Source organism: Podarcis muralis, chromosome 4 (assembly GCF_964188315.1).
Source record: "Podarcis muralis chromosome 4, rPodMur119.hap1.1, whole genome shotgun sequence".
NCBI classification, from domain to species: Eukaryota; Metazoa; Chordata; class Lepidosauria; order Squamata; family Lacertidae; genus Podarcis; species Podarcis muralis.
In genome coordinates, this window is record NC_135658.1 from 97,221,118 (window position 1) to 97,247,387 (window position 26,270).

At 42.2% G+C, this 26,270-nt stretch overlaps 1 protein-coding gene across 15 annotated transcripts in view; it reads right to left on the bottom strand.

Moving 5' to 3' along the window:
• The window catches only part of LMO7 (LIM domain 7), a 149,847-nt gene that overhangs the window by 20,745 nt on the left and 102,832 nt on the right, over positions 1–26,270 (bottom strand). For 8 of the 15 annotated variants that reach the window (XM_077927761.1, XM_077927752.1, XM_077927758.1 and 5 more), the window contains 10 exons: positions 20,518–20,635; positions 18,272–18,414; positions 16,729–17,158; positions 15,473–15,814; positions 9,380–9,494; positions 5,147–5,308; positions 4,215–4,402; positions 2,100–2,157; positions 507–563; positions 297–338 (listed from right to left, as the gene is read on the bottom strand). In XM_077927761.1, coding sequence (XP_077783887.1) covers positions 297–338; positions 507–563; positions 2,100–2,157; positions 4,215–4,402; positions 5,147–5,308; positions 9,380–9,494; positions 15,473–15,814; positions 16,729–17,158; positions 18,272–18,414; positions 20,518–20,635 — 1,655 coding nt within the window. The remainder of the gene's footprint in view (positions 1–296; positions 339–506; positions 564–2,099; positions 2,158–4,214; positions 4,403–5,146; positions 5,309–9,379; positions 9,495–15,472; positions 15,815–16,728; positions 17,159–18,271; positions 18,415–20,517; positions 20,636–26,270) is intronic. The other 7 variants (XM_077927756.1, XM_077927765.1, XM_077927760.1 and 4 more) reach the window with 6 other exon arrangements.

The following is a 26,270-nucleotide window of genomic DNA, read 5'->3' on the forward strand; positions in this document are numbered from 1 at the left end:
TTTGCTCATGGTTATGGAACAGGCATTTTGTAATTAGCTACTGCATACTAATCTGCCAATTTTTAATAAATCTAAATCGCATTATGAATACATTTAAATTTGACTGCATTTCTCGGGTTGGGAATTTATTGTAGCATGTCTGTTGCTTTGCTCAGCGTAATGGCATTTTGTAGGAAAGCTGCAAATCCGAACAAAGGTTTCTGTACTTCACACTGCTCCCCAGTGAGAGCAGCGTTTGAACAAATATCAGAAGTGTAAAAGGTTTGAGATACAGAGGAACACACAAAGCCCATTACCACAAAGGTAGACCCATGAATTGTAAGAAAAACCTGATGACCCTAAGGAAAGAATGGAAACAGATTAAGCTAGTTTGGCATGACGGCAACAATCAATGACTGAAGAAACTTAGAACCCAACACCAGAGACTTGTTAAGAAGAATGTACATTGGGAAACAATTTCATGAAAGTACATGAAATGTTAGCTTTTGGGGTTGTTGTTTTTTTACCTTGTTCAAAAAACTGTGATCGCCTTTTTAAGTTTTTCAAAGAAATGGGTTCTGTGTCTATTTGGAAAAAATATGAAGATACAAAACAAGTCAGTGTGGTGTGGTTTGGCTTTATTTAATATCTGTCCAATGGATAAACACTATTCAGAGCATCCAACTTAAGCTGCATTGAAACAAACATCTTGCCAGCATAGTAGCCTATGTCATAGGAATGTGTTTACCAAAGTACAGTGCTCCTACTCTATACATCATCTTTCAGTGTTCAAATTTCAGCAGAGGCAGAGCTAGGGTAGTAAACGAGATTGTTGGGAAACGAACAACCAGAAAACCTGGACATTGATCTCTGCTTGTTTCATTGGGTGGCCTGGGATTAAGTCATTCTCTCTTGGCCTGAACAACCTTACAGGGTTGCTCTTCCACACTTCCACATCGGTGCCCTGAACTCCTTAGATGAAGGGTGAGTTAAAACATGTAGTAATATCATTAAATGTTGTCCGTAGGGTCTGAATGGGCTTCTTGCTCAAACGTTTCTTTCAATTCTTTAGTTATTTATCATTTTGTACATGCTACTTCTATTCAGCTTGCCTTTTTAGAAAGCTCACATTAGCCTAGATATAACTATCAAACAAAACAAATCTTAAATAAGTGCACTGGGCTCATGACAAGTATCAGGTGTCCTTAGATCAGCAAATGCGGTGTCTTCTTGCCAGTGGAAGGTTCACTTCAATTTCTATGTGCTGCAGGCCGGAATTATAAAAATGCATTCTTAATCTAACTGCATGGGTATAGGCCAGACTTGAGAAACTTGGGCTCCCAGATATTGCTGGACCACAACTCCCATCATCCTTATCTACCAGGACCAATGAGGATGATGGGATTTGTAGTCCAACAATATCTGGGGATCCGAGTTTGAGAAAGGCTGGCATAGGCACACAAAGCTGTTGCCATCAACACACCACCGGAATAAATGGAAACTGCAAGGGAAACTAAGCTCTTGGGCTGAAATGCATTCTAGTTTTATATTACAGGATAGGTTTTCTCTTCCTTTGCCTTCCTCAAAAGTCTAAACTTTCAAAAAACATAAGCTAACTCCAAGTCTTACTGGGCACACATAAATTTTCACCATACAATTTTCTACACATTGAATATACTTTTCTTTTTTCTTTCAAAAAGCATTTTATAGAGTATCTCCCTCCAAGCACACACACTGAAGCTCGGACGTGACAGTGAAAGACAGGTAATCCCATGAACTTGCTAGGACCTCAACGCCAGTACTGTTTAAAATTATTTCTGCCTTCCCCCCCTCTCTTCTTTCATTCTTATTACACACACTCATACTGTCAGTCATCCAGAAATAAAGGAACAAGCTGCCATCTTGTTAGCAGTTCTTTATATATGCACAACGCTTCTGGAAGAGAACCCAATTTGTCTTCTGCATGCAATTATATTTATGAGCCACCAAAGAAAATTGGAAGTTCTTATATTTCAACTGTACACAACTCCCCAGTACACCATATCCACTAGGTATACATTTCCCCCTTCAATCCCAATCATTGCCTGCAGCTAGCAATTGAAAAGCTCTGATGGTTTTACCTTTTTTCTCATTGGAATTTGCATCTCCTTGCATTCCATTGACCTTTGTTTCTGAATCCTGAAACCAGAAAAAATAACATACTGAAATAATTCCATGACTCTTACTTTCATGCCCCACCCCCGCAAAAAAACCATATACCGTATTTTTTGCACCATAACACTCACTTTTTTCCTCCTAGAAAGTAAGGGGAAATGTCTGTGCGTGTTATGGAGCGAATGCCTGCGGGTGACAGAGGGATCTGCTGCAGTCGTGAGTCATGGAGTCGTGATCCATGGTTCCCCTTCCTTCCATCCTCCGTGGTTACAAAGCATGGATCCACATGGATCCTCAGGATTTTTGCATTGGGCTACTCCAAACTCACTGTCAGATCACATGTCTGTGGCCACAGCATGAACCACAAAAATCATATATCCACTATTTCGTTTAGAATATTTTTTTTCTTGTTTTCCTCCTCTAAAAACTACGTGCGTGTTATGGTCTGGTGCGTGTTATAGAGCGAAAAATACAGTAACTACAACTGCTTTTGTATGGTAAGCCATAAAACCTGTAAAGCTAAAATAGATATTTTTGGTCCTACCCCTAAAGAACTTTACTTTTATGCATATTTAATAAATGATGCAGAGTGAACAATCATTCATCTAATAATCTATTGCTGGATTTAAAATCTAAAAGAACTAGCAATCAGTTCATGTGCCATTATGGGCTTCTGATGCTTAGAAAATTAAGAGAAGAGATTCCGTGGAACTTGTTCCTCCGTCCTCAAGAAGGAAAGGGTTATGCAAATGTTTCTCAGACTTCTGGCAGCTAAGTTAAGTTTTCCGATTTAATACTGAACATGCAAGATGGTAACTGGCACACTCATTGATTTGCTTTGTTGCAAATAACTGGCTAGTAATTTGCTTTGTTGTTGCACTGGGAGAAGCTGAATGATCCAATGAATGAATGGACAACCAGGAAATTGAGAGCTAAATTTGTGGTTCAACTTTGAATTGTTTTTGGTTTTTTGGTGGGTGGTGGTGGGTTTTTTTGGATATCTGTTCTGTGAAGGTTTATAGATACCGTATTTTTCGCTCTATAAGATGCACCAGACCACAAGACGCACCTAGTTTTTGGAGGAGGAAAACAAGGGGGGGGGAAATATTCTCATCTCAGAAGCCAGAACAGCAAGAGGGATCGCTGCGCAGTGAAAGCAGCAATCCCTCTTGCTGTTCTGGCTTCTGTGATAGCTGCGCAGCCTGCATTCGCTCCATAAGATGCACACACATTTCCCCTTACTTTTTAGGAGGGGAAAAGTGAGTCTTATAGAGCAAAAAATATGGTAAATAAAATTATTGCCTACCCTACCCAATGCAGTAGGAAAAAATTACCCACCTGGATGGGAAGAAAGCAAGGCCAGAACAGATAAATTACATGACAACAGTGAGCAGATGCCTCTATGGGTATTTACGTTGGGTTCACAGGAAACTCCAGTAAGTTAAAAAAGTTTCCTGCAGTATACTAGCGCTTCTCTCATAGCGCAATAGAACAACTGACTTGAACAACAGCAGAAGTATCTGGCCACATCACTTTTACATGTCCTGGCATAAAATGTTGCTGGCCTGCATCACCACCTAGCTAACAATAGGACCTGGACTTCTGGTCAACAGGCCAAGACAACATTTATTCATTAACCGAACCTTGGAGACGTTTAACTTTCATTGAGTACTTTCTAAAAGGTAAAGGTAAAGGGACCCCTGACCATTAGGTCCAGTCGTGGCCGACTCTGGGGTTGCGGCGCTCATCTCGCTTTATTGGCTGAGGGAGCCGGTGTACAGCTTCCGGGTCATGTGGACACGGAAACGCCGTTTACCTTCCAGCTGGAGCGGTACCTATTTATCTACTTGCACTTTGACGTGCTTTCGAACTGCTAGGTTGGCAGGAGCAGGGACCGAGCAACGGGAGCTCAACCCGTTGCGGGGATTCAAACCGCCAACCTTCTGATCGGCAAGTCCTAGGCTCTGCGGTTTAACCCACAGCGCTACCCGCATCCCTTGAGTACTTTCTAGGCACAGTTTAATGTGGCTGAGAGAAGAAATGCAGAACCTCTTCCCAAATGCAAACATAGGCATACTTACATCATTTTGAAAATTGTTGTGCAAGTCTTTTTGTGCTGATATGCTTTGACTTTTGGCTGAAGTGCTGTCCACAGATGTTGCATCAATCCATTTGTTCTCAGGTGTACCTATAATGTTGGTAGCCATACTGGTGAGATTGAGGATTTTGTGCCTTGCATATGGCAGGGAAGGCTGGTCTTTGCCCCAGTCTGATTGGCATGTGGAGATCAAAAAATTGAAAAGTAGACAGGGGAGATGTCAAAGCATAAAGAAAAAGACTTAATGAAAATACATCAAAACCAAAACACACACAAAAAAGACAGGAGGGACAGATGAAGTAGAAAGTGAATTGGAATTTGTATGTGTGGAAATTGGTTAGGGCTTTTTATGAACAGACCGCCTTCCCCAAAAAAGCAAGCATTAGTCAAAGGCAAGCACAATGAACAATAGCAAGTTTACTAACTTTTATTCTTCAAATACAGGTATACACTACAGTGCTAGAATATTTGGACAGAGAAAGGACCTAATTGCAAGGGTTTGGGTGTGGGGAATAGATCACATGGATGCTCTTCCAGGAAACTGAACCACAGAACTAATCATAAAAGTGCTGGATTCTTTCTGCATCTCTCTGACAAGGTCAGGAAAATCAGTATTTCTGAAGGCTGGGGGAACAAGAAAGCTACGTGGATATATTTCTCCTTGAAAAAAGTTATCTCCCGTTTAAGAAAAGTAGACTTGCTAATGCAGATTTACACAGCTTTAACACATGCAAAAAACAACAACCCAAAATTAGCAGCAGCAGGAACTGTATTTACAATAAGCAGGTGCTGCCAGGAAAAAGCTGTTGCTGCAGAAAGCTGCCGAAATAAAGGGCTCATCCATCCCAACAAGTTCGCAGGCAAAGAACAGACACCTTTCAGGTCACGCAGAAGTCACCCCAAGCAAAAGCTCACCCTTCTTGCCGTATCGCCTAACATCCATGACAAGGTTTCCGGTTTCTAGTGAGCTGCCGATGGCTGCTTCCCACTGACTCTGGTCCATACCTGAAACCTTTGTGCCATTGAGAGTAAGGATTTCATCCTCAACATTCAACTGGCAAAAGTCTGCTGGGCTACCTGGTGGTGGTGGAAAGATGAGAGCTAACTTGTAATGTCAGAAACATGGGGCAGCTAAATGAAAAAGGCACTCACTCTAATTTTTAATGTTAGTTTTTAGACTTATTTTTTGTATGTTTTATCTTTGTGAGAGCTGCTGCGAGTGCTGCACTGCCTTGGAAAGACAACGGGGGGGGGGGGGTTAGAAGCCACTGAATAACTACCAGGACTTGTCATTCATATTTAACATACAATATGTCTTTTATTGTGCCTAAGACATGACTAAGCCTCTTCTGGCGAACCAGAGCAGCGCACGGAAACGCCGTTTACCTTCCCGCCGGAGTGGTACCTATTTATCTACTTGCACTTTGATGTGCTTTCAAACTGCTAGGTTGGCAGGAGCAGGGACCGAACAAGGGAGCTCACCCCGTCGCAGGGATTCAAACCGCTGACCTTCTGATCAGCAAGCCCTAGGCTTTGTGGTTTAGACCATAGCGCCACCGCATCCCACCTAACTACTTCTATGCAAATAATTGTTGGAGTGCACCTTTGGGGATGAAGTCAAACCATTGGAGAGTTACAGGGCCTGCTGTGGCTGTAGATAGTGGTATGGAAGAGACATGTTTTGTTGCAGCTGGGGGCAGATGAAGGCGCCTAGATGCGCTGCTACAGGTGCACCATGGCGTTAAAAGTGTGGATTAATTCAAGGACACAAGAGGTACAAATAATCATAATGACTCAGCATTATACAGCCTTTATTGATAGTTAATTGACATGACTAGAATAGTTTGGTATTTTTATAGGCGTAAAGGTTTGTTGTGAATACAAAGCCAAGCAGTTAAGGTGGTGTGGCAGTTTCTTGGTTTTGCAAATTGTGAACAATTATCTCCTCCTCTCCTACATTAACAAAAAAAAATGCTAAAAAGGCAAAAGCAACAAATGATCCTATATAAATCTAATATGCCACCCTAACAGATCCGCCAGAGACCCGCCACTGCTGTTTTGCAACTTGTTATCTATGTTGCCTCTGTGAACATTTTAAAAACACACTCATATTTCCTCTGTTTACACTGGTTCTCAACCATGTTGCTAAGCACAGCAGAGAAGTGTGAACACTTCAGAGCACTTTCCCACCCAAGATCAAGAGCACTTGCCAATGTCAGTTCCAAGTTATGAAATGAGATTTTTTTTAACAGGCACTCTCAAATGGTGAAATTTTAATAACCTTTTCTATTACCAACCCCACACCTGCTTCCCATCTTTCCCCCCCAAGGGGCTGACATGTGATGTTACTCAGCTTTATTCTAACTCAGGCATGTCCAACTTTCAAGAAACTGGGATCTACTCCCACTGTAAATAAAACTAGCAGTGATCTACCAAAATTGTCAATGTTGTTGAGCTTTTTTTAGGTGGCGGGAGGCTCCTGAGATCTACCACGGTCTACCTTTTGGACATCATCTGCAACATTGACAGTGAACTTGCCTGACCAACTTTACCAGAATGGAGACCTGAATCCAGGGTTCTCCTGCCCAAGTTAATGCCACGCTGGCTCTAAAGCACATTTCAGGTTTTAACAGAGAAAGTTCCAGGTGCAACACCCAGCATCTTCAACTAATAAGGTCTCGGACAACAGTTCTGCGAAAGACTTCTCTGCTCAGTGCTATCCAGCAGAGCCATTCCATGTTGTGAAGGACCTTTTACATCATGGCAAGCAGACGTTACATGAGGTCATGGAACCCTATTGTGACCTATTTGCAAAGCACTTTGCAGATAAAATTACTTAGATCAGCTCCAACTTGAACTTCGCAGGAGTCCGGAGGAATTTTGGATTAGAGAGTCTGTTTGTCCTGTTTAATTGGATACCTTTCAGTTGATTGGCTGTGAGGAGGTAGGCAAAATCTCTGGGGGGGAAATGGATTCAATGGCCCATTATCTTAATTATTGCTTATCCTGTATGATAAATCAACTGTCTCAGCTTCTGTTGAGCCAAGGACACTATAGAATGGCTCCCTTTGGCCATAAAGAAGCAATGATATGACTTCTGTTTAGCAAACTATCTTTGGACCACCTTGAAGCTGAGTAACTATAGTTCATTGTCTAATATGGTTACTTCGAGACTGGGCTACTGCAATGCACACAATGTGAGGCTTCCCTTGATACAGAAGCTGCAGTTAGCATAGAATGCTGCAACGCAATTGCTGACAGAAGTGAGACCTTGTCAGCATATAACACCTGAGCTTAGAGATCTGCGCAGGTTGTCAATTTGTTACCGGGTCAAGTTGAAAGCTCTTCCCCATGGCCTGTGCCATCTAGAGTTCTGTAAGGATCTATCTTTTTCTCCATGCTTCTTAATATATTCATGAAGCTGCTGAGAGAGGTCATTAGCTTCTGGGCTGTATTCAAGGCACCGGCCATTCAGGGTTTTATAGGCTGAGATATTTCCTGATGTGGCTTCTACTCCAATGAATGACTTGCCAAGTGAGGTTCAGAAGGCCTGTTGCTAGACTGCTTTTCAGGAGGCTGGCGAAGAATTGTCTTTTTAAAAAGGTTTTCGATTCTGATAGCAAAATGTTGATAGGTTTTTGGTAGCAGAATCTGGATGGCCATTGGCCATGTATGATCTAGCTGAGATTCCTACATTGCATGGGGTTGGGATAGATGAACTTCGGTGTCCCCTCCAACTCTACAGTTCTTTGATTCTATGATTAATGGTGCAATTTGGCCAGCTCAGTTTGTTGCTGGAATTTGTTAAACAGGGTGGATGCCGTTAATTCATTAATCTGAATGTAAATTGTGGTGCTTTGGCAATTCTGTCTGATTTTATTGCTGTTTGTGCCACTCTGAGTTTTCTTGGAGAAGCAGTAGGGACTGGACTTTTAAAAGAGAAATAATAAAAATTATTCTGCTTTAGGCCTAGAAGAGCAGCTATCAATATGTGCCCACAGCAGTGGGCAAACGAACCAACAGCCTGACTTGGAGGGTGACAAGAGGGTGACAGCTGCATGCGTTAAGATTGTCGCCTGAATCTATAACTTCATGGCCTCTACTTGTACCGAAAGCACCACAATCAACTTTGCCTGTGCTAAGTTTCACGGATTCAGGAGTTGTCTCAGACTTGTTGTAGGTCAGACTCTGAGCTTCTTTAATTATTAAAATCTTAATCTCACTGCTTAGTAAATTACAGAAAAACCTTTACTGCTCCTTCTGCTATGGCATGCTTCATTGTTGAAGAGCTCTAATGAATTCCTTTTGGGAGGCCAGAAAGACAAGCTACAGCTTCTATTAGGGAAATAATCCTTTTTTGTTGTTTTAAGAGTAGGGGGGGGGGGACACAAAGTTTTGTAAATTAATGACGCTTTACAACAAAGTAAAATCAATACTGCCGAAAAAGTGATATAATTTCTTCACAAAAATGTCATGCAAGTCAAAGAGCTGATATAAGAGACATCATTTATTTCCTCTGAAGTATTGGAAGGGTGTTATTTGAATATGAAAAGTTGATAAATTTAAAATTCTAGCTCAGCTAAAGCTTGCTTATTTTCTTTTAATACTATTAATGATCATCATGATTTGTTACTTATATGTTATGATGTCATACATTGTTTTGTTTTTATCACAAAAGGAAATAAAATTTATTTATTTTTAAAAAATAACCATCATTATTTTATTCAAAGACAACTAAGAATTTATTGACAGTATTGTCAATAAGTTTAACTACATAAAAGACAAAAGACAAATCTTACCTTCTTCCTTGCATGCAAATTATTTTAAAAATTGCAACACATCTATATGAGAAAATTAATGCAGTGCAATATAGACCTAAAGACTTTTTTTTTTGGGGGGGGGACATTATTTTCCTGGCTGCTACTGGAGAGCTACAGCTGACAGCATAATCAATCACACATGCAAATAAGAACACAAATTAATCTTAGAGCATTCTCTCTCTACCATCCCCAACAGTTTTTCTTTTTCCAGCAGCCTTGCCACCCGAATTTGCAACCTGAATTCTTCAGATCAAGTTAGATCAATTGCTTGCCTTCCAATTAACTTTCTCAAGGCAAGCACATTACGAGTTTACACAGGAATTTTTACCTTCTTCTATTGACTTCACAAAGACTCCAGAAGGATCCTGGTGCACTGCAAACCCAAAACTCCGACTGCTACCTGGTCTCTGGTTTATACTGATTCTCATATCACTGTACTGGTCCTGAAAAAAAAAATTAAATAGAACATGATACTGCAGTATCTGGTGTCACAGGCTCCTACATGGAGGAAAGTCTATCCATTAAATAGGTGAGGCAACTTACAATGTGCGCTCTGGGCTTTTAAATTATCTATCAAGCAGACAGAAGTGTTCTCTGCACTAAAGAAGGCTAGCTAGTGCTTTACTTTGGCAACTAATTTTAAATGTTGCATTCCTATAAATACTTGGGCCTTGCTGATAAGACCTGTTAAGAGGTGCTTCAGCGGACAGAAAGTAACCCTTTGATATGCATACCAGTGATGACAGGCAGTTCAATTGCTCAAACAAGTACGTTTTTACTTCTGCCTCTTGCATTCAGCAAATGAAGTCAAACTCGAAATTAAAAAAATGCTCCAGGCACATTTAGTGGTGAGAGTCCCCCATTCATATGTCTCAATAATCCATGTGTTGACAGAAGCTCCTTTGGTAGCCATGAATATGTTTTGTATTTGAAGATGAGCTGCATTCTCATGATACAAAAACCAACACACACATACGCCACAACCAACTAACCAACCTACTTCACCAAGTCAGACAGGTATTAACATGATCTAGAGGCCTAAAAACAGCATCTTAAAAAGCAGAGGCATCACCTTGCCAACAAAGGTCTGTATAGTTAAAGCCATGGTTTTCCCAGTAGTGATGTATGGAAGTGAGAGCTGGACCATAAAGAAGGCTGATCACCGAAGAATTGATTCTTTTGAATTCTGGTGCTGGAGGAGACTCTTGAGAGTCCCATGGACTGCAAGAAGATCAAACCAATCCATTCTTAAGGAAATCAGCCCTGAGTGCTCACTGGAAGGACAGATTGTGAAGCTGAGGCTCCAATACTTTGGCCACCTCATGAGAAGAGAAGACTCCCTGGAAAAGACCCTGATGTTAGGAAAGATGGAGGGCACAAGGAGAAGGGGGCGACAGAGGACGAGATGGTTGGACAGTGTTCTCGAAGCTACCAGCATGAGTTTGACCAAACTGCGGGAGGCAGTGGAAGACAGGAGTGCCTGGCGTGCTCTGGTCCATGGGGTCACGAAGAGTCGGACATGACTAAACAACTAAACAACAACAAGAGGCCTAAATTTGAACAGAAGAAGAGCTTGCCAGATCAGGCCGGAAGCCCTATCTAGTCCAGTATCTTCTTCTTACAGCGACTAACCTGATCCGTATAGGAAACCTATAAGCAGAACCTGAGTGCCATAGCACCCTCGACACCTGGGGTTCTTCCTAGCAACTGGTACTGGTCTCCAGCAGTGGAGGTAGAACATAGTCACAGTAGATAGTAGCTACTGGTAGTCCTATTCTCTTTTGGGAATATGTGTGGTTCAATACACCCCAACTATTACAGAAATATCAAAACATTAGCACACCTCTCCCCCAAAGACTGGCGGATTCAAAGCTGAAAGCATTGTCAAGGAATAAATTGGTTTAAAATGTCTGGGAAAATCCGAGAGTATGGCAGCCCATATCGGAAGTGTTGATGGGGGGGGGGCCCAAATTCCCCCCCCCCCACAAAAGCTCAACAACTTTGGCCAAACAAACAAACATTTATACCCCACCCATCTGGCTGGGTTTCCCCAACCACTCTGGGTGGCTTCCAACCGAATATTAAAAACAATACAGTGTTAGACATTAAAAACTTCCCTAAACAGAGCCGCCTTCAGTTGTCTTTTAAAAGTAAAATAGTTGTTTATTGCCTTGACATCTGCTGGGAGGGCGTTCCACGGGGCAGGCACGACTACCGAGAAGGCCCTCTGCCTGGTTCCCTTTAACCTCACTTCTTGCAGCAAGGGAACCGCCAGAAGGCCCTCAGAAATGGAACCCAGTTTCTGGGCTGAACGATGGGGGTGGAGACGCTCCTTCAGGTATCCTGGGCCGAACATGTTGCTGGACAAGATAAGCAACTGGGATGACCAAGCAAGCTCCTCTTATGTTCCTATGAATGACACCTCAGTGTCTGGGCGGGATGATGGTGATGGAGATGCTCCTTCAGGTATACAGGACCGAGACCATTGAGGCCTTTCAAGGTCAGCACCAACACTTTGAATTGTGCTCGGAAACATACTGGGAGCCAATGAAGATCTTTCAGGACCGATGTTATATGGTCTCGGCAGCCACTCCCAGTCATCAGTCTAGCTGCCACATTTTGGATTAACTGCAGTTTCCGAGTCTCCTTCAAAGGTAGCCCCACGTAGAGCGCATTGCAGTAGTCCAAGCGGGAGATAACTAGAGCATACACCACTCTGGCAAGACCATTTTGTACAAACCTGAGACTTTTTTGTGACTGCAATGTACCCTTACTGTACAAAATGGAAAAGCGACACCTGCTGCTTTTGCGTCTAGCTGGCTACAGATCCACTACAGGCATGTGGCCCCCAGAAGGCTGCCCAAGAGGCAATGTGGCCCTTGGGCTGCAAAAGGTAACCCACCCACTTATTTACACGGATTCCTCTCCTGGCCTATCCTAAAGGTGGCATTAAAGCACAATGGCAATGATGGATAAACATATTCACAGCCAACAGAGAGCAAGCCTGAATGGAAAAGCTTTAAGGCAGGGATGGGGAGCCTTCAGCCCTCCAGATGTTGTCAGACTACCACTGACATCATTCCCAGCTAGCGTGGCCGATGGCCAGGGATGGTGGGAGTCCAGCAACACCTGGAGGGTCCCCACCTCTACCTTAAGGGGAAAGGGTGTTGATGTTACAGGTTGGGAGAAGATAAATATATAATCAACATTTAAGGTAAGAGTAAACCCTTGCCATAAAGTGTAGTCTGATTTCTAAATCTCACTGAATGCATTTAAATGCACTGCTCCCCCAATCAATGTGTGCTATCTTTGTCTAAGCAGCAGAAACAATTCTCGTCTTGGGGTATTATTTAGTGCATTGAATTGCACCCAGGCTCAAATTTCTGCTTCCCAGAGGCTCAAGCACAAAAGAATTATTGCCTTTTATTCAAACCGTACCTGCATTTCAGCAGCTAAATAGGCAATCAACAATCTCCTTGCAACTTTGAGAATAAATTGACTGGGAATAAATGTTTGTTCGGAACAAAAGGAGAGGGCTGTTGCCTTCACATGACCTTCCCAGAGGCATCTAGCTGGTCACTGTAGGGAACAGGATGTCGGCTCAGAGAGATCTTTTGTCTGACCCAATGAGGCTGTACTAAATATATGTGGGGTAAAGGGGAAATGCACAGAGGCTAGGCTTCCCCATCTTTGAGGTCACATCCACACCAAACATTTAAAGCACATGGCTTCCTACAAAGAATCCTGAGTCCTGTAGTTCACCCATCCCAGAGCTGCAATTCCCAGCACTCTTAATGAACTACAGTTCCCATGATTCTTTAAATGCATAGTGTGGATGTGATCTGAATCACCAGGTGTAATGGTTCTAGGGGTTCCTCGTGCGTAAGCCTGTGCCAACACCTGGCTGGGTTGCCTGAGTGAACCTTTCCTGTCCGGACAGCCACTCACCCGTGGCTGTCTCAATCGCTGGCAGAATCCGTCAGTGGGCGTTTCTTAAACTTCTTCCAGCAAAGAAGCTCTTTGACGCCCAGTCTCCTCCTACTCTCCCTGCGCGGAAGCCTTCTGCGCAAGGAGGGCGTAGGCAGCGGAGGACTCTTCCTCTCCCCCCTGGTCCCCGGCAAGGAGTCATGGGACCGCCTCGCCGATTCCCCCATCTGCCCCCCTTCTCCACTGGAGCTACGCTGATTCCCTTCCCCAGAAGATGGGCTGCCTCTCCCACTCCCGGGACGCTCTCTGGGATCCCTTTGGAGCTTGCTCTCTCCCTTGGACACTGATGGCAGTTCCCTGACACCAGGATATGTCTCACTCAAGACTCTACTATCTGCTGTCACTGCTTCTCCCCTTTCATTATACCTGCATTTATTGTACTAGTTGGGATACATATTTCAGATGCTTAGAATTGCAAAATGAATTACGCTGATTTGGAAACCTATTATTTGGCTTCCCAAATGACAATCAATTGTAAGATATATTTTTTTAGAAAAGTTAGAAAAGGGTTGCATGAAGATTTGTTTTAAGATATGGGTTGAAATGAAAACACTTTTTTAAAAAGCCACACCTAGGGATTAGACAACTGTCTGGGAAAGTTGCTTCATGGATCAACATCCCAGGGCCTAATTAACATTTCCTTGCTCTAAGATAAATAATACTTATAAGGAAAGTAAGGAATGCTACTCACTAAGTGGATAGTCATTAAGTGTTGCAAGATACAAGGGTACCAAAGGTCTGGCTGCTGACACTAATTTTACATTTCTAAGTGAGGAATGATGGGGACACAACAGCTTCTGTCAGTATCATTAAAAAAGCTTTAGTTTCTGAAGCTAGAATTAAATCACTTTCATAACTTGCGAGACTGCAAACCCATAGCAGTGGGGCAAGTTCAAGCTCAGAAGAATTATACACCCAAGTGATCTTTGTGCCATAGCATTTGCCATTAATGAAGAGACATTCTGGTGTTTGGGCTGCCATACGTCCGGATTTCCCCGGACATTACCGGGATTTCAAAGGTGGAATTGACATCTAGGGGAATTTCTGAAAGGTGGCCTCTGTCGTGGATCTTAGGCAAGTCAATCAAAAAAGTGCGGGCTTTTTGGCCTTCTTGTACAAGAAACTCAAATTTATCTACAAAAAATTTGGGGTGTCCTGGTTTTTACTTTTTGAAATATGGTAACCCTACAGCTGTTCAGTTTTCTTTTACCAATGGGAACAGTTAGGAAGACACCATCAAACAGCACGCAAGCTCAGACACCTTCTCCCATGCACATCTGCTTATTTAGTCTGTGGATCAAGATGTCAGCATTTGCAGAAACAGTTTGAAAAGAAAATGATGGAAGGAGATTCACTTCAAAGTTTAGCTGAACAGTTCATGAGCTGGGCGTAGCAAGAACAAGATAGAGAAAAATAAAAATGGAAGGTGAACAATACTTAGCAAGTTTATAAACATATGTTGAAAGCTAATCTCTTCTTAAGACATTTGCCCTTCCAGGATGGAAATGTACTATATTATTAAACTGACTGCAGGGGAAAAGTCAGATAATCCGCAACACCTGGTTAAAGTGTTGCAAATAATTGTGAATGCAGAACTAGCAGAACAAGCCGCCCAACAATTGCATGTTTATATTACAAACTGGGAAATAATTTCAGGCCCACATCCGTCAGGACATCAATTAGATCCGCAAAGTGTCTTGGGAAGATGAATGAACCTACTGTTGCCTTCAGTAATTCAGGCTTCAACCCAAACATGGCAGTTTCAGCTATTGTTTATCTATTATTTGCCCTAAGAATTTCATTATGCTGCCTTGCTAATGCCACCTCAATCTTTTTTTGTGCAGGTTCAGTTGAAACACTTGCAGCTTGCCCTTCCTGCCTTGTATCTTGCAAGCGACTTACGAAAACAGTACAAACACCACTAAAAAGCACAACTAAACCAGCTACAAATTTAACATAAGGATCAAAGATTAACCACCAATAGATGAGTTCCTTAATGTAGAAAATATGGACCATTATCTTTAATTTGCTGCCATACTACTTCTAGAAATTATTTCTACAGCTGCAAAAATCCAAAATCCTCATGGAAACTATTGACATGGCCCTACTCCCCCAAGCCACAATTCTAACTTTTCTGGAAGGGACTTACTAGCAGGTCAATTTACTAGCATGCATTGTGTGTGTGTTGAATCTAAATAACTCTACTCATCAGGCTAAACCTCTCTTGAACTGCCCTAGCCAATGCTGCTGCCTTATTTTCCATCCTGTATCTGAAAGAACTTCCTCCTATCCTAGTCTCGCCTGCCAAATGTAAAATTACAGTTCACCTTGGACAGAGACCACGCATATCCTCCTGTGCCCACTGCTCCTAGCACACCAACAACAGCCAACAAAGCATTACAGTGTGTAAATGCTAGCATCTCTCCATACTCACTTGTGCTCTTGAAACCTCAGTCTCTGGATGGCTTGTTTGTTCTGATGCTGAAGACCCAGCTGCAACTGAGTCATGGGTAGTATGATGCTCTGATTTAGGGCCCAAGTGATGAACATCTGCACCTTCGCTTGCAATGGCAGCATTCTCTGTAGGCAATTGTCTTGTCTTTGTCTTGTCCTCAACAGATGAGTATCTTGTCCAAGTCTTGTCCTCAGCACTTCTTAGGTCACTTATAGATTGGCTTTGTCCAGCTTCTGGCTTAGAAAGTGAATTGCTGGTGAATGCGTACTGAGTTCTCTTGGACACATCTACTTCTCCATTATATTTTGGGGCGTCATCCATCTAGGAAAGGAGGTAGTAGTTGGTGGTTTTTTTTAAAAAAAAAAAGATTATTATTTACAATTGGTTTCAACATGTCACCCTAAATGTTTGCCTTCTTCCTCATGTTCTCTCAGGCCCTCTGCCCACTAATGATTGGCATCATCACTATTAGAGGAGATTTCAAAAAGTAAAAATTACAGTGGTGCCCCGCAAGACGAATGCCTCGCAAGACAAAAAACCCGCTAGACGAAAGGGTTTTCCGTTTTTGAGTTGCTTCGCAAGACAAATTTCCCTATGGGCTTGCTTCGCAAGACGAAAACGTCTTGCGAGTCTTGTGATTTTTTTTCGCTCCCCCCCCCCTTTTTCTAAGCCGCTACGCCGCTAATAGCCTTTTAGCCGCTAAGCCGCTAATAGCGCTAATCCGCTAATAGGGTTGCTTCGCAAGACGAAAAAACCACTAGACGAAGAGACTCACGGAACGGATTATTTTCGTCTTGCGAGGCACCACTGTATATAGCTTTGGTCAGAGTAAAATATTCAAGGAATAAACTGCCTGTGCTGCAGTATATGAAGGTAATTAAATTAAACCCTTTAAAATCACGAGTTGGGGTAGCCTGACGTAACAGAGACACAGATCCACTGAAAAGAAGCAGCACAAAAATGCATTTATTGCTGTGTTCTCCTTTAGCAGCAACGCCATTGTCTCTTGCAAGTCTCTATGAGGTAAAAGCATTTAATATCATTTCCCCCAAAATATTAGTTTATACAGAAACATCTGTCTATATGTTTTAGGCACTAGACCAGGTAACTACTCATTGTCACTGCAACACATTTTTAATCATTTCTACATGGTGGGGGGGGGGGAGTGAAAGCTCCTTTGAGTTTATTCAGAAGAATTACCCACAGAGACATTAGGAAGATGGTTTGTTTTTTACCGTAAATGACCTAGGAAGTGATGAGATTCCTCTCGAATGGACACCAAAGGGCCTTGGTGTAACCACAGACGTTAGTCTGGCAGTATCGGTTTTCTGGTAACTTCTTGGGAGAGAAGCCGAAACCCGAGCTGACCCAATTGGTGCATTTACTGAATGATATGTTGACAAAGGGGGCTGGTGCTTTTCTTCTGCTACACTCTTAGGTGGAGCTTGAGATTCGATTCTTGCATAGCTCTCCGTTCCTTTATTGCTCTCTTGACTGTTTTCTTCGCTCTTCAAGGAGCCGGCAGCATCGTTTTCAACAAGGTGCTCTTTTGAAGGTCTTGAAGGAATTTGCTCTCCACTAAACACATCGTCGTTTGACAAATACATTCGCCTGTTTTCCGCTCGATGCTCAGCGCTGCTATAGAGCCCTTGATCTCTGCCCTCCCTGAGGGGGGGAAAAGTGCATTACGACATCAGTGACATAAAGAACAGGTGGGATTTCAGTCATCATTTCGCTATTAGGTGTACTGTGAAGTGAAGACAGAACAGTAGAAAGGTTTGTGGCTATTATACAAGCTTAATCCGTGCACTCATAAACAGAGATCACAATTCTCTCTCTTTTTACATATAGTACTATGTATATTTTCAGAATGTTAGGGGTTTCCACAAATAACCTTCTCTTTGGCACATTTAGGAAGATATTTCTTATGGCTGGGTGCCCAATATATAGTGCAATCCTGTAATAGTGAGTTCACTGAGACTTACTCTCAGGATTATGCTGTGATCATGTACTGCAGCTTGTATGTTTTATTGTGGTTCAGTGTAGGCTTTTCAAATAAAGGGTTTTATTTTAAAAAACTAGAGATATTTCAATACGGGCATCTCTCAGTTGCCATTTTATTTGTTATGGCTTAATAAAGGCTTAATAAAGGTTTTCATATGCTTCTGATTCCACTGGGAACACGCTGCATTCACTCCACAGTTGAGTTGGGACAAAGACATGCAAAAGCCTTTGTCATATTGTAACCAAGAATAGCTCACACAAATATCAGGTTTTTTAATAATCTAGAAAGACCTCACCCTATCAGCTAGAAGCACAATCACAAATACTCTTACAGCAGGCATACTAAGTCAGAAGCAAGTCACAATGCAATCAATGGGTCTTACTTCACACAAATAGTTTTAGGATCTGGGTGCGAACCCTACTAATCATTTTAGTTTGAAAAGGCAATAGGATTGAAAAGGGATCCATAAATTTAAACTTAAATTAGAACTTAATTATTCACTCCTTTTAAAAAAAATCTACTAAGGTGATTAACATACAGTGAAACTCATTTTATTAGCAGAAAACACCTTAATCACTTCTTAAGTACTGAAGGAATCAGTAACCATGGAGGAAAAGCTGAAGACTGAAATAAAGTAGTCACACTTGAGTGCTGAAAAGGTTTTTGGCTCCATCCTAATAAATACAAAGGAAGTCATTTAAACTCTGTGCAACCTACTTCTAAATAAACAGACGGAGCTGTTCGAAATGCTAAATATTGTTTGCCAACGTTACCTGTCCCTCTGCATTTCTCTCAGAGATTTGCCGCGTCTTTCGGAACTCTCAGAAGTTCTCCGCTCAATTTCTTCTCTCTCCTCCTTTTTCTTTTGCAAGTCAGAAGTGTGGCTTTTACGACGGCTTTTCCATTTTGCCAAATCCTGAGTACAAATCAGGCAAATGAACACTGCATTTGCTACAGACCTTGGTAAGAGCTACTACTGTGAATGCTCACGGATCTCATTACCTATCCAAGAGTGCTCATTCTGACTGGATGTTCAGGCGCTCTAATTTCACTCTACATGTCTAGTGTTCCTGCATTCTCAAGTATCTTCCTGCAAAATTGTCTCTAAAAGAGCTGGGCAGTGGCTGTCTTCTGTTCAGATGAAGAAGATAGTAGTCTCATGTTTAAAAGCATAAAGACTTTGCAAGGGAAAAGGAAGTACACTGTCTCAAAAGCAAATCTGTCAGTGTAAATATTTGCTCATCTCTTTCACAACAACAGTCAATGGAGGTTTAATTTTAAAGAGACTTTTGTTCAAACAAAACAGGAACACAAGTGTGTATTTTATATTTAGCTCGTCAGAACAGTTTAGGACAGTGTTTTTTATTGTTTCCTGTTGGATACAGTATAGAAATACAGGCTCTCTTTAATTATGTGAATGACAGTTGTCTGGAAAAATTGTCCATCCCAAAATGTACCTTGGGTACCTGCATGAGGCATTCCGATTTAACAGCCCCTTGGCACCTCTTGAAAACCGCCCAGGCTGGGAATTGAATTCCCCTGCTTTTGTTCCACGGACAACAGTGCCATCCCTACAGTCAGTTTTTGCCATTTGCAGCCCTTTGTCTTGCAGTGCAAGACAAAAGAGCTGCAAGAGAAAATATAATTCCCCTCCCTTTTCCTCAAGGAGAGGTATACAGATTCTTGTCCTGTGCTATCTTGAAGTGGCCACGAACTCTAGATTCCTCATGACTTAAAACTGAATAACTGTTCATAATCATGGCCAGTGGTGGACCTTGATGTCTTAAATTTCAGCAGCGTCCTTTTCTCAAGCCAAATTCGGTGCCCCCTGCCTCTTACCTTCCATTCTGCATCATAGTTGCAGTGCCCCCTGTGGTGCTCCCAAGGCTCTGTGCCCAGAAAACAAATCTGGATCTTTGGAATTGTCACACCCCTCTCAAATTAAAGGCAAGGAGGCAGAGATTTGTAGGCAGAATAAATGGGAGTGGAGTGCTTACCTCTTCCTGTGCCCACCCATTCCTTTTTTCTTATTTTAGGCCTGAATTAGACTATTTGCAAAGTGACTTTGGATTTTACCTGAAAGTAGGGAGCACTGAATTCTAATTGGTACCACCCACTTTTTGCTTCCCTTTGACTGTTGAAAGATCTTCATGCTGCAGGATTTAAAGTGCATCTTCAACATGCTGTTATAAGTTAGGGGGTTTGTAGGTTATAGATTTATAGGTTAAGGTTAGAGAGTATCATAGCTAATTTCCTTGGAGGAGATAGCTTGACTCATGTGTGTTTAAGATAAATCCGGGTGTGTATTTAAGATGCGTAATTAGACCCCGTTAATCTTTTAATTAGCATGTGTGAGGGCCCATCTAAATCAAACCCTGTGTGCTGGACCATGTGCCAGACACCCTTAATCCGGTGATGTCAACCTGGGTTCAAAGGTACTGGAGACAGCCTAATTTCCTTTGAGGTGAGAGCCTGGGGGTCAAAGGATCGAAGACCTAGGTGTGAGAATACAGATGAGTAGGGACTATTTGTGCATTACAAAAGAGCAAGGCTTAGGTTAGCAAGGCTAGAACAGGTGGGATATGACCATTCTCAGAGAAAGGTAAGCAGCAGAGCAAGGACACTGCTGCTTTTAGAGCAAGGACACTGCTGCTTTTGGAAGAAGGTGGCGCCGCTTGGAATGTAAAGCTCAGAACCCCCTCCACAGCAGGTACAGGTTATGTATATGTGCAATTAAACCATCTATCACAGGCTTCCTCAACCTTGGCCCTCCAGATATTTTGAGACTACAATTCCCACCATCCCTGTCCACCGGTCCTGCTAGCTAGGGATCATGGGAGTTGTAGGCCAAAAACATCTGGAGGGCCGAGGCTGAGGAAGCCTGATCTATCATAAAGACATTGCAGTTTCCACTGTGCCTCTTTTTCAAAAAGGAAACACAGACCCTGGTGAAAGCTCCTGCAACCCCTGGAATCTCACTCTGCTGGTGGAAATTGGGGTGCTGTGTGACAATACTTACATCTTGCCATTGTTCATCTTGTTCTTGTAGCTGAGATCTTATTCTCTGAAGCTCCTCATAACGCAACTGACGGATCGTTTGGAGCTCATCTGCACTGACATCATTCAAGGATTTGCTCCTAGGAGTCAACACATCATTATGTTCAAGTTTCAAATGGCCTTAATGTGGAGTAACAATTACTTTGGAGAGGGAGCTAAACTATCCATTCAATAAACCGAACTGCACTTAAAAACAGCAAGTGATTACTTAAAATTATACATTTATATTGTTGGTGCTCAGATGTTTATATTTAATGACCATCTAAGAGAGGGTTTTTTCACTTGACAGGAATATGCCACAGTACACTCTGATATTCATAATATACTTTAGAACTAGGATTGTTTTGTTTATGTGGTGTCACTTTAACAGCAAATCATTTCCGGCTGTCATCACAAACAATGTCTCCCTCTTTAACTGCTTACAGAGGGCTAGACCATAAAGCCCAATATTGGCTGATGAAGCTGGAAGTTAAATATTATGGTTGTACTCTGAACAACACACACTGGGGAGCAAGTCCCATTAAATCAAGTGGGATTTACTACTCTGTAAACATACTTAGGATCACACTGTATGAAATAATAGAAACATTGACTGCACCCCAGTTACTGAATGAAGTTTAAAAAGGCTTAAAAATCTAATGTATTTGCACTTTTAAATGTTTACAATGTTTGTTACAAGTCAATGGTTTTTATAGGGGGGAGAAATTACTCAAGTCAAAAGTTTCCCCAAGAAGTCAAACAACTTTACAACTATTAACTTGGTTAAAGCAACAGAAGACCTAAATATATTACATGTAACCTCCGTTAAGGAATGGAAATTCCAGCTAAGTCTTTAGTACTCTTTCATACCCTTGCTGATTTTGGCAGCATATAACCACTTATTGTGGAGTTATCTGAATACTTACTACAAATCTAGTCCATTTCCAAAGGTCATTGCCAAAAAGCCACGAGAGACATTAGACAAGATTGAAATAAAGTCACAAAACGCTCATGCACATTGTATTCTACAATGCAGCATTCAGCTCCCAAACAAAGGCAACCTACATGCATATAATCTGATAGCATTATCTAAAGTAAACGCCAGAGCTTTCCTTTAAGCAGCATTTCAGTAGCAATCATGCTCTGTATTTTCATTAGTTTAGTGTTGTTAGGGTATCTGCTCATATAAGTCTTTGCAAATATTTGTTTCATCCTGTTTTTCCAACAAAAATACTATTTGCAAAAGCTGTCTGCCACGACTACAATCCCATACAAACAGTAAGAATATAGTTCAAAATACTGCTGTGCAAAGCGTATTTTTCTTTGGGACTGGGTTCGGGGACAATGGAAAGTATCGTCTTCTCCTCCCTCCCTCTCTCTTTCTCTCTCTCATAGCTTGCTTTATGTTGTGGATTGTCTGATAAATAATAGCTAGAAAGGAATGTTTGTTACTCATTGCGAATATTCTTTCCAGTTGGGATGAATGAGGCATCCAAAATGCTGAGTTATAGCCACCAATTTCCCAGAAAAGCAGAGAAAACCTTGTCTAGTTCTGTCTCATGGCAAAGCTTGAGACAGAAATAGTATATACAGTTCCCAAAACAGTAAGAAAAACACTACTTGTGTCAAGGCAGGAGAAAAATGGTGGATTCACTTTTTAAATCTTTGATCTTTCTCTCATAAGAAACTATGCTAACTTGATACTCAGGTGGGTCAGGATGTAAAAAAGGACTAGCGGAAAAGATTTACTGTGGAGAGAGACTTTTATAAGGTGACCCTGCAGATCTTCACAAATAGGGCATTTGTTGGTGAAGCTACTCTTGTATAGTGTGATGAGATGCAGCAAGGTTTTGTTAAATGTTTAGTGTCATAGGCTAGAAAGATGCAGGATTAAGCCTATGACCAAGGTCGCACTCGACACTTTCTTACCTAAAGATATAGGGTTGAAAGAGACCAATAGGGAATTGATCCATCTGACAGAGGTCAAATCCTATGCCTTGGATGAGAGAGTTGGAGACAAAAAAGATGGTAGGATCAGTTCTTGTTCTTTGTATAAGAACAAGCTGACCTTTGGAATAAATGCTGGATTCATCTGACTATCTTTGTGGAAGTTACACACATTTTCTCTCACAAAGAAGGCTTCCAATTCAGATACTCTGTGAGCTGTTATAGCTATCGAGGGGGGAGGAACACTTCCAGAGATAGTAGCCACCTCTGTTCTTATAGATTTTAACAAGGCAGGCCAATTCTGGTAGAGCTCGTTTGAAGGATTGTGTCACCCAAGTCCTTGCATCAGGCAAGAGGTATGCCAGCTCTTGTAGCTCTGTCAAAAAGTGGTGGTGATTTGGAGGGGTAAGGCAGAGGCATCGTGACTCTTTTCAAGAGCTTGGCTTGCTCCTTACTCCCCATCTCCATGGCCCCTTTCAAGAGAATCATTACTCCAGAGAATAACAGAGCTCAATAGCAGTGCTGGCAGTGAAGTCTCTACTACTGAGGTTTTAAGTGTCTCCATAAATTTGTCTGGTAATTTATAGTGCTTTTGAGGTAAACTAATAACCTTTTTGCTTTGTAAGCTATTTGCCCATTCCTGATCAATCATATTAGGGGGGAAATGGACAACAACAAAGAAGAGTTGGCTTGTATTCAGTAAAAACAGATGCGCATCTGGAAACTGGCTGAAAAGCTTCTGGAGTTTCAGATTGTAAATCTAGGATGGAGATAAGACTTAGATGGTAAAGGCATGGAATCCTCATTATGAAAAGACTAGACGGGGGAATTCCTCAGGAAAACAGCTTCCCTCTTCTTTGCTGGGATACTCACGGGAATTGCAATCACTTTGTAGATACTCATGGGAATTGTACTACTCTGTAGAGGGTACAAGAGCAGTGCTACATGGCCTTTGTTTTTCTCATTCCTTTTGGAAGGCAAGCAACTGGAATGAGGCTGTAAGGTCACGAGAGACTGTACAGCCTTGATGAGAACCTTCTGATGAACAAGGGGTGGAGCCAAGGGGCTGTTTGGATGGGTGTTTTTGATATGGTGGCCAACCTGGGAGGACCTTAGAGGTTTTGAGATGTCCCTTCTCTGCTCTGGTGAAACAGCTGAGCAGAGATATCTGCTAGGTCTGGCTGCTTAATGTTTCTAATAATTCATTCCTCTAGAAGGAGGGAAGGTAGTGCTAAACTGGAAGCTTCCCTTGGGGGGGGCACAATGCAGGTGCTTTTGTGTACAAAAATAGTAACTGGCCTGTAAGATGGTGCCTTATGGGGAAAACACTGAGGACTCCACACCCAACTGAAGGGGACACACTCTCTCATCACAGGCCCCTTCTGTATCATAACTGTGGGTGATGGTCAATGTGTGAATGTCTCCACTTTTAAGGCCTTCTGTTCTCTCACAGTAACCCTCAGCAAGTTCTCTCACAGTAACCCTCATAAGCATAAAGAGGAGAGCCAGTGTGGTATAGTGGTTAAGAGCGGTAGTCTCGTAATCTGGGGAACCGGGTTCGCGTCTCCGCTCCTCCACATGCAGCTGCTGGGTGACCTTGGGCCAGTCACACTTCTTTGAAGTCTCTCAGCCCCACTGACCTCACAGAGTGTTTGTTGTGGGGGAGGAAGGGAAAGGAGAATGTTAGCTGCTTTGAGACTCCTGAAGGGGAGTGAAAGGCGGGGTATCAAATCCAAACTACTACTCTTCTTCTTCTTCTTCTTCTTCTTCTTCTTACGGACCACTGCGTCCTGAGAAATGCTGCCCCAGATGAGAGAAATTTCTGTTGGCTGGGAGTGGTGTCGAATGGGCAGGGATGCTGCTAACTGGTGGTCTTTAGATACTGGTGGCACTGCTTGCACAAAGGCCCCTGGGTGTGGCAGCAAAAGTGTTGTATTCCTTCCTCCCCAACATCCCTCAAGTGTTTTCTTTGTTGAAGTTTTTGCTGTCCTTCCAGAGGGAGTTGTGCGGAAGGGAGGCTAGGCAAACAGAAGAGAGAAGGTTCATAGACAATACAAAGGTCTTTTCTTTCCTCCTTTGAGAATTTGGGGGGGAGGGAGGAATGAGAGACTAAAAGGGGGGAAAAAACTAAGAAGGAATAATAATTACAAAATATGCTGAAGAGGAGTCATACAGGAGAAGCTCTATCCTGGCTCTATCCTCTATCAGGGAAGGAACTGGAAGAGGAGCCTAAGGGACACAGAGCTATCCCAGAATTCTATCACATGCTTCCTTGCCTTCCTGGGCAATTGGTGGCTAGAACCCAGCTTATTGGGATTCTCATCACCCCAAATGAGAATAGGTGCTTAAGAGATTTTAAGAAGACTAACAACCTTAAAACATTATCTAAGAATACCTGAATCCTGGAAGTCCACATTTTATAGCTCTGTTAGTGCAGCTGCCCTCTTCAATGACTCTCACATTTAGTTTCATGACCAAACTACATGTAACTTTAAAATGTGGCCATGGTTGTTGTTGGTTTTTTTGGGGGGGTGAGTAGTCATCATGTACCTCACTCCCACACCCACCCTATAAGATGTGGTACAATGTCTCACATCTTACTCTCAAAGTACAGTCGTACCTTGGAAGTCGAACAGAATCCATTCCGGAAGTCCATTCGACTTCCAAAATGTTTGAAAACCAAACTGTGGCTTCTGATTGGCTGCAGGAAGCTCCTGCAGCCAATCAGAAGCTGCAGAAGCCTCGTCAGACATTTGGGTTCCAAAGAACATTCACAAACTGGAACAATCACTTCCGGGTCTGCGGCGTTCGGGAGCCAAAACATCCAAGTTCCAGGGCGTTCAGGATCCAAGGTAAAACTATATTACAAATGTCCCTGATGTGCACCAATGCTAGGGAAAGCCAGGACATCATAATCTCACGTTATGTAATTTTTCCTATATGCTGTGAAAGAAATGAAAGTTTGTGCTTGCTGTGTTTGGTGCCAGAAGCACTTTTATTTCATCATATCTGGCTTTGCTGTTAGTAGTCAACATTTGTGAAATAATTTCCTCAATTTTAGAAACTCTCTAGGTGCATGGAACAGGCAAAACCCAACTGGTGGGGGAAAATGTATTATTAAAGGATACCAATTTTACCATTTATCTCATTAAAAGATGAAAATCCTTTCCCTGGTGTGAATATTTACCACTTAGATGCCTCACAATATTTCTCGTTTAAGCTCTCTTTCTGTCAATCTTTCTCCAAGGCTGAAAGGGGATTGTGTACAAAGAGGCTGCTGCTGAAAACCTACAAATACTTATAAACACCACCGTCAAACTGCTTGTGAAAATTTCCTGGCACAGCTGCTGGTACATCCCATTCTCAGGCACAAGTTATTGGTTCAGGAAAGTTGCTGGTCATCAACTTCTCTGGCGGAAAGTCAGTTTTCATTTAGCTTAAGGAGCTACTTGCGGGAAGTGTGGATTGCATAAACAGTATTCAAACATACTCTATCCGAAGTGTGCCACATGCTAGGCTTCAAGCAATGAAACATTCCCAGCTTGTTTTAAGAAGCTGCTAGACTATAACTGCTCATTTTATTTTCCTCCATACATGCAAAACCTTTGCCATTCAGAGTTCCTCCTAGACGAGGGGTAGAGAACTAGTGGCCATTCCAGATGTTGCTGGACTTGAACTCCCATCATCCTTGACCATTGGCCATACTTGCTAGGGATTGGAGCTGATGGAAGGCAGAAGTTGAGCAACATCTGAGAGGGCCACATTTCCTGCCACTGCCTGATATGAATC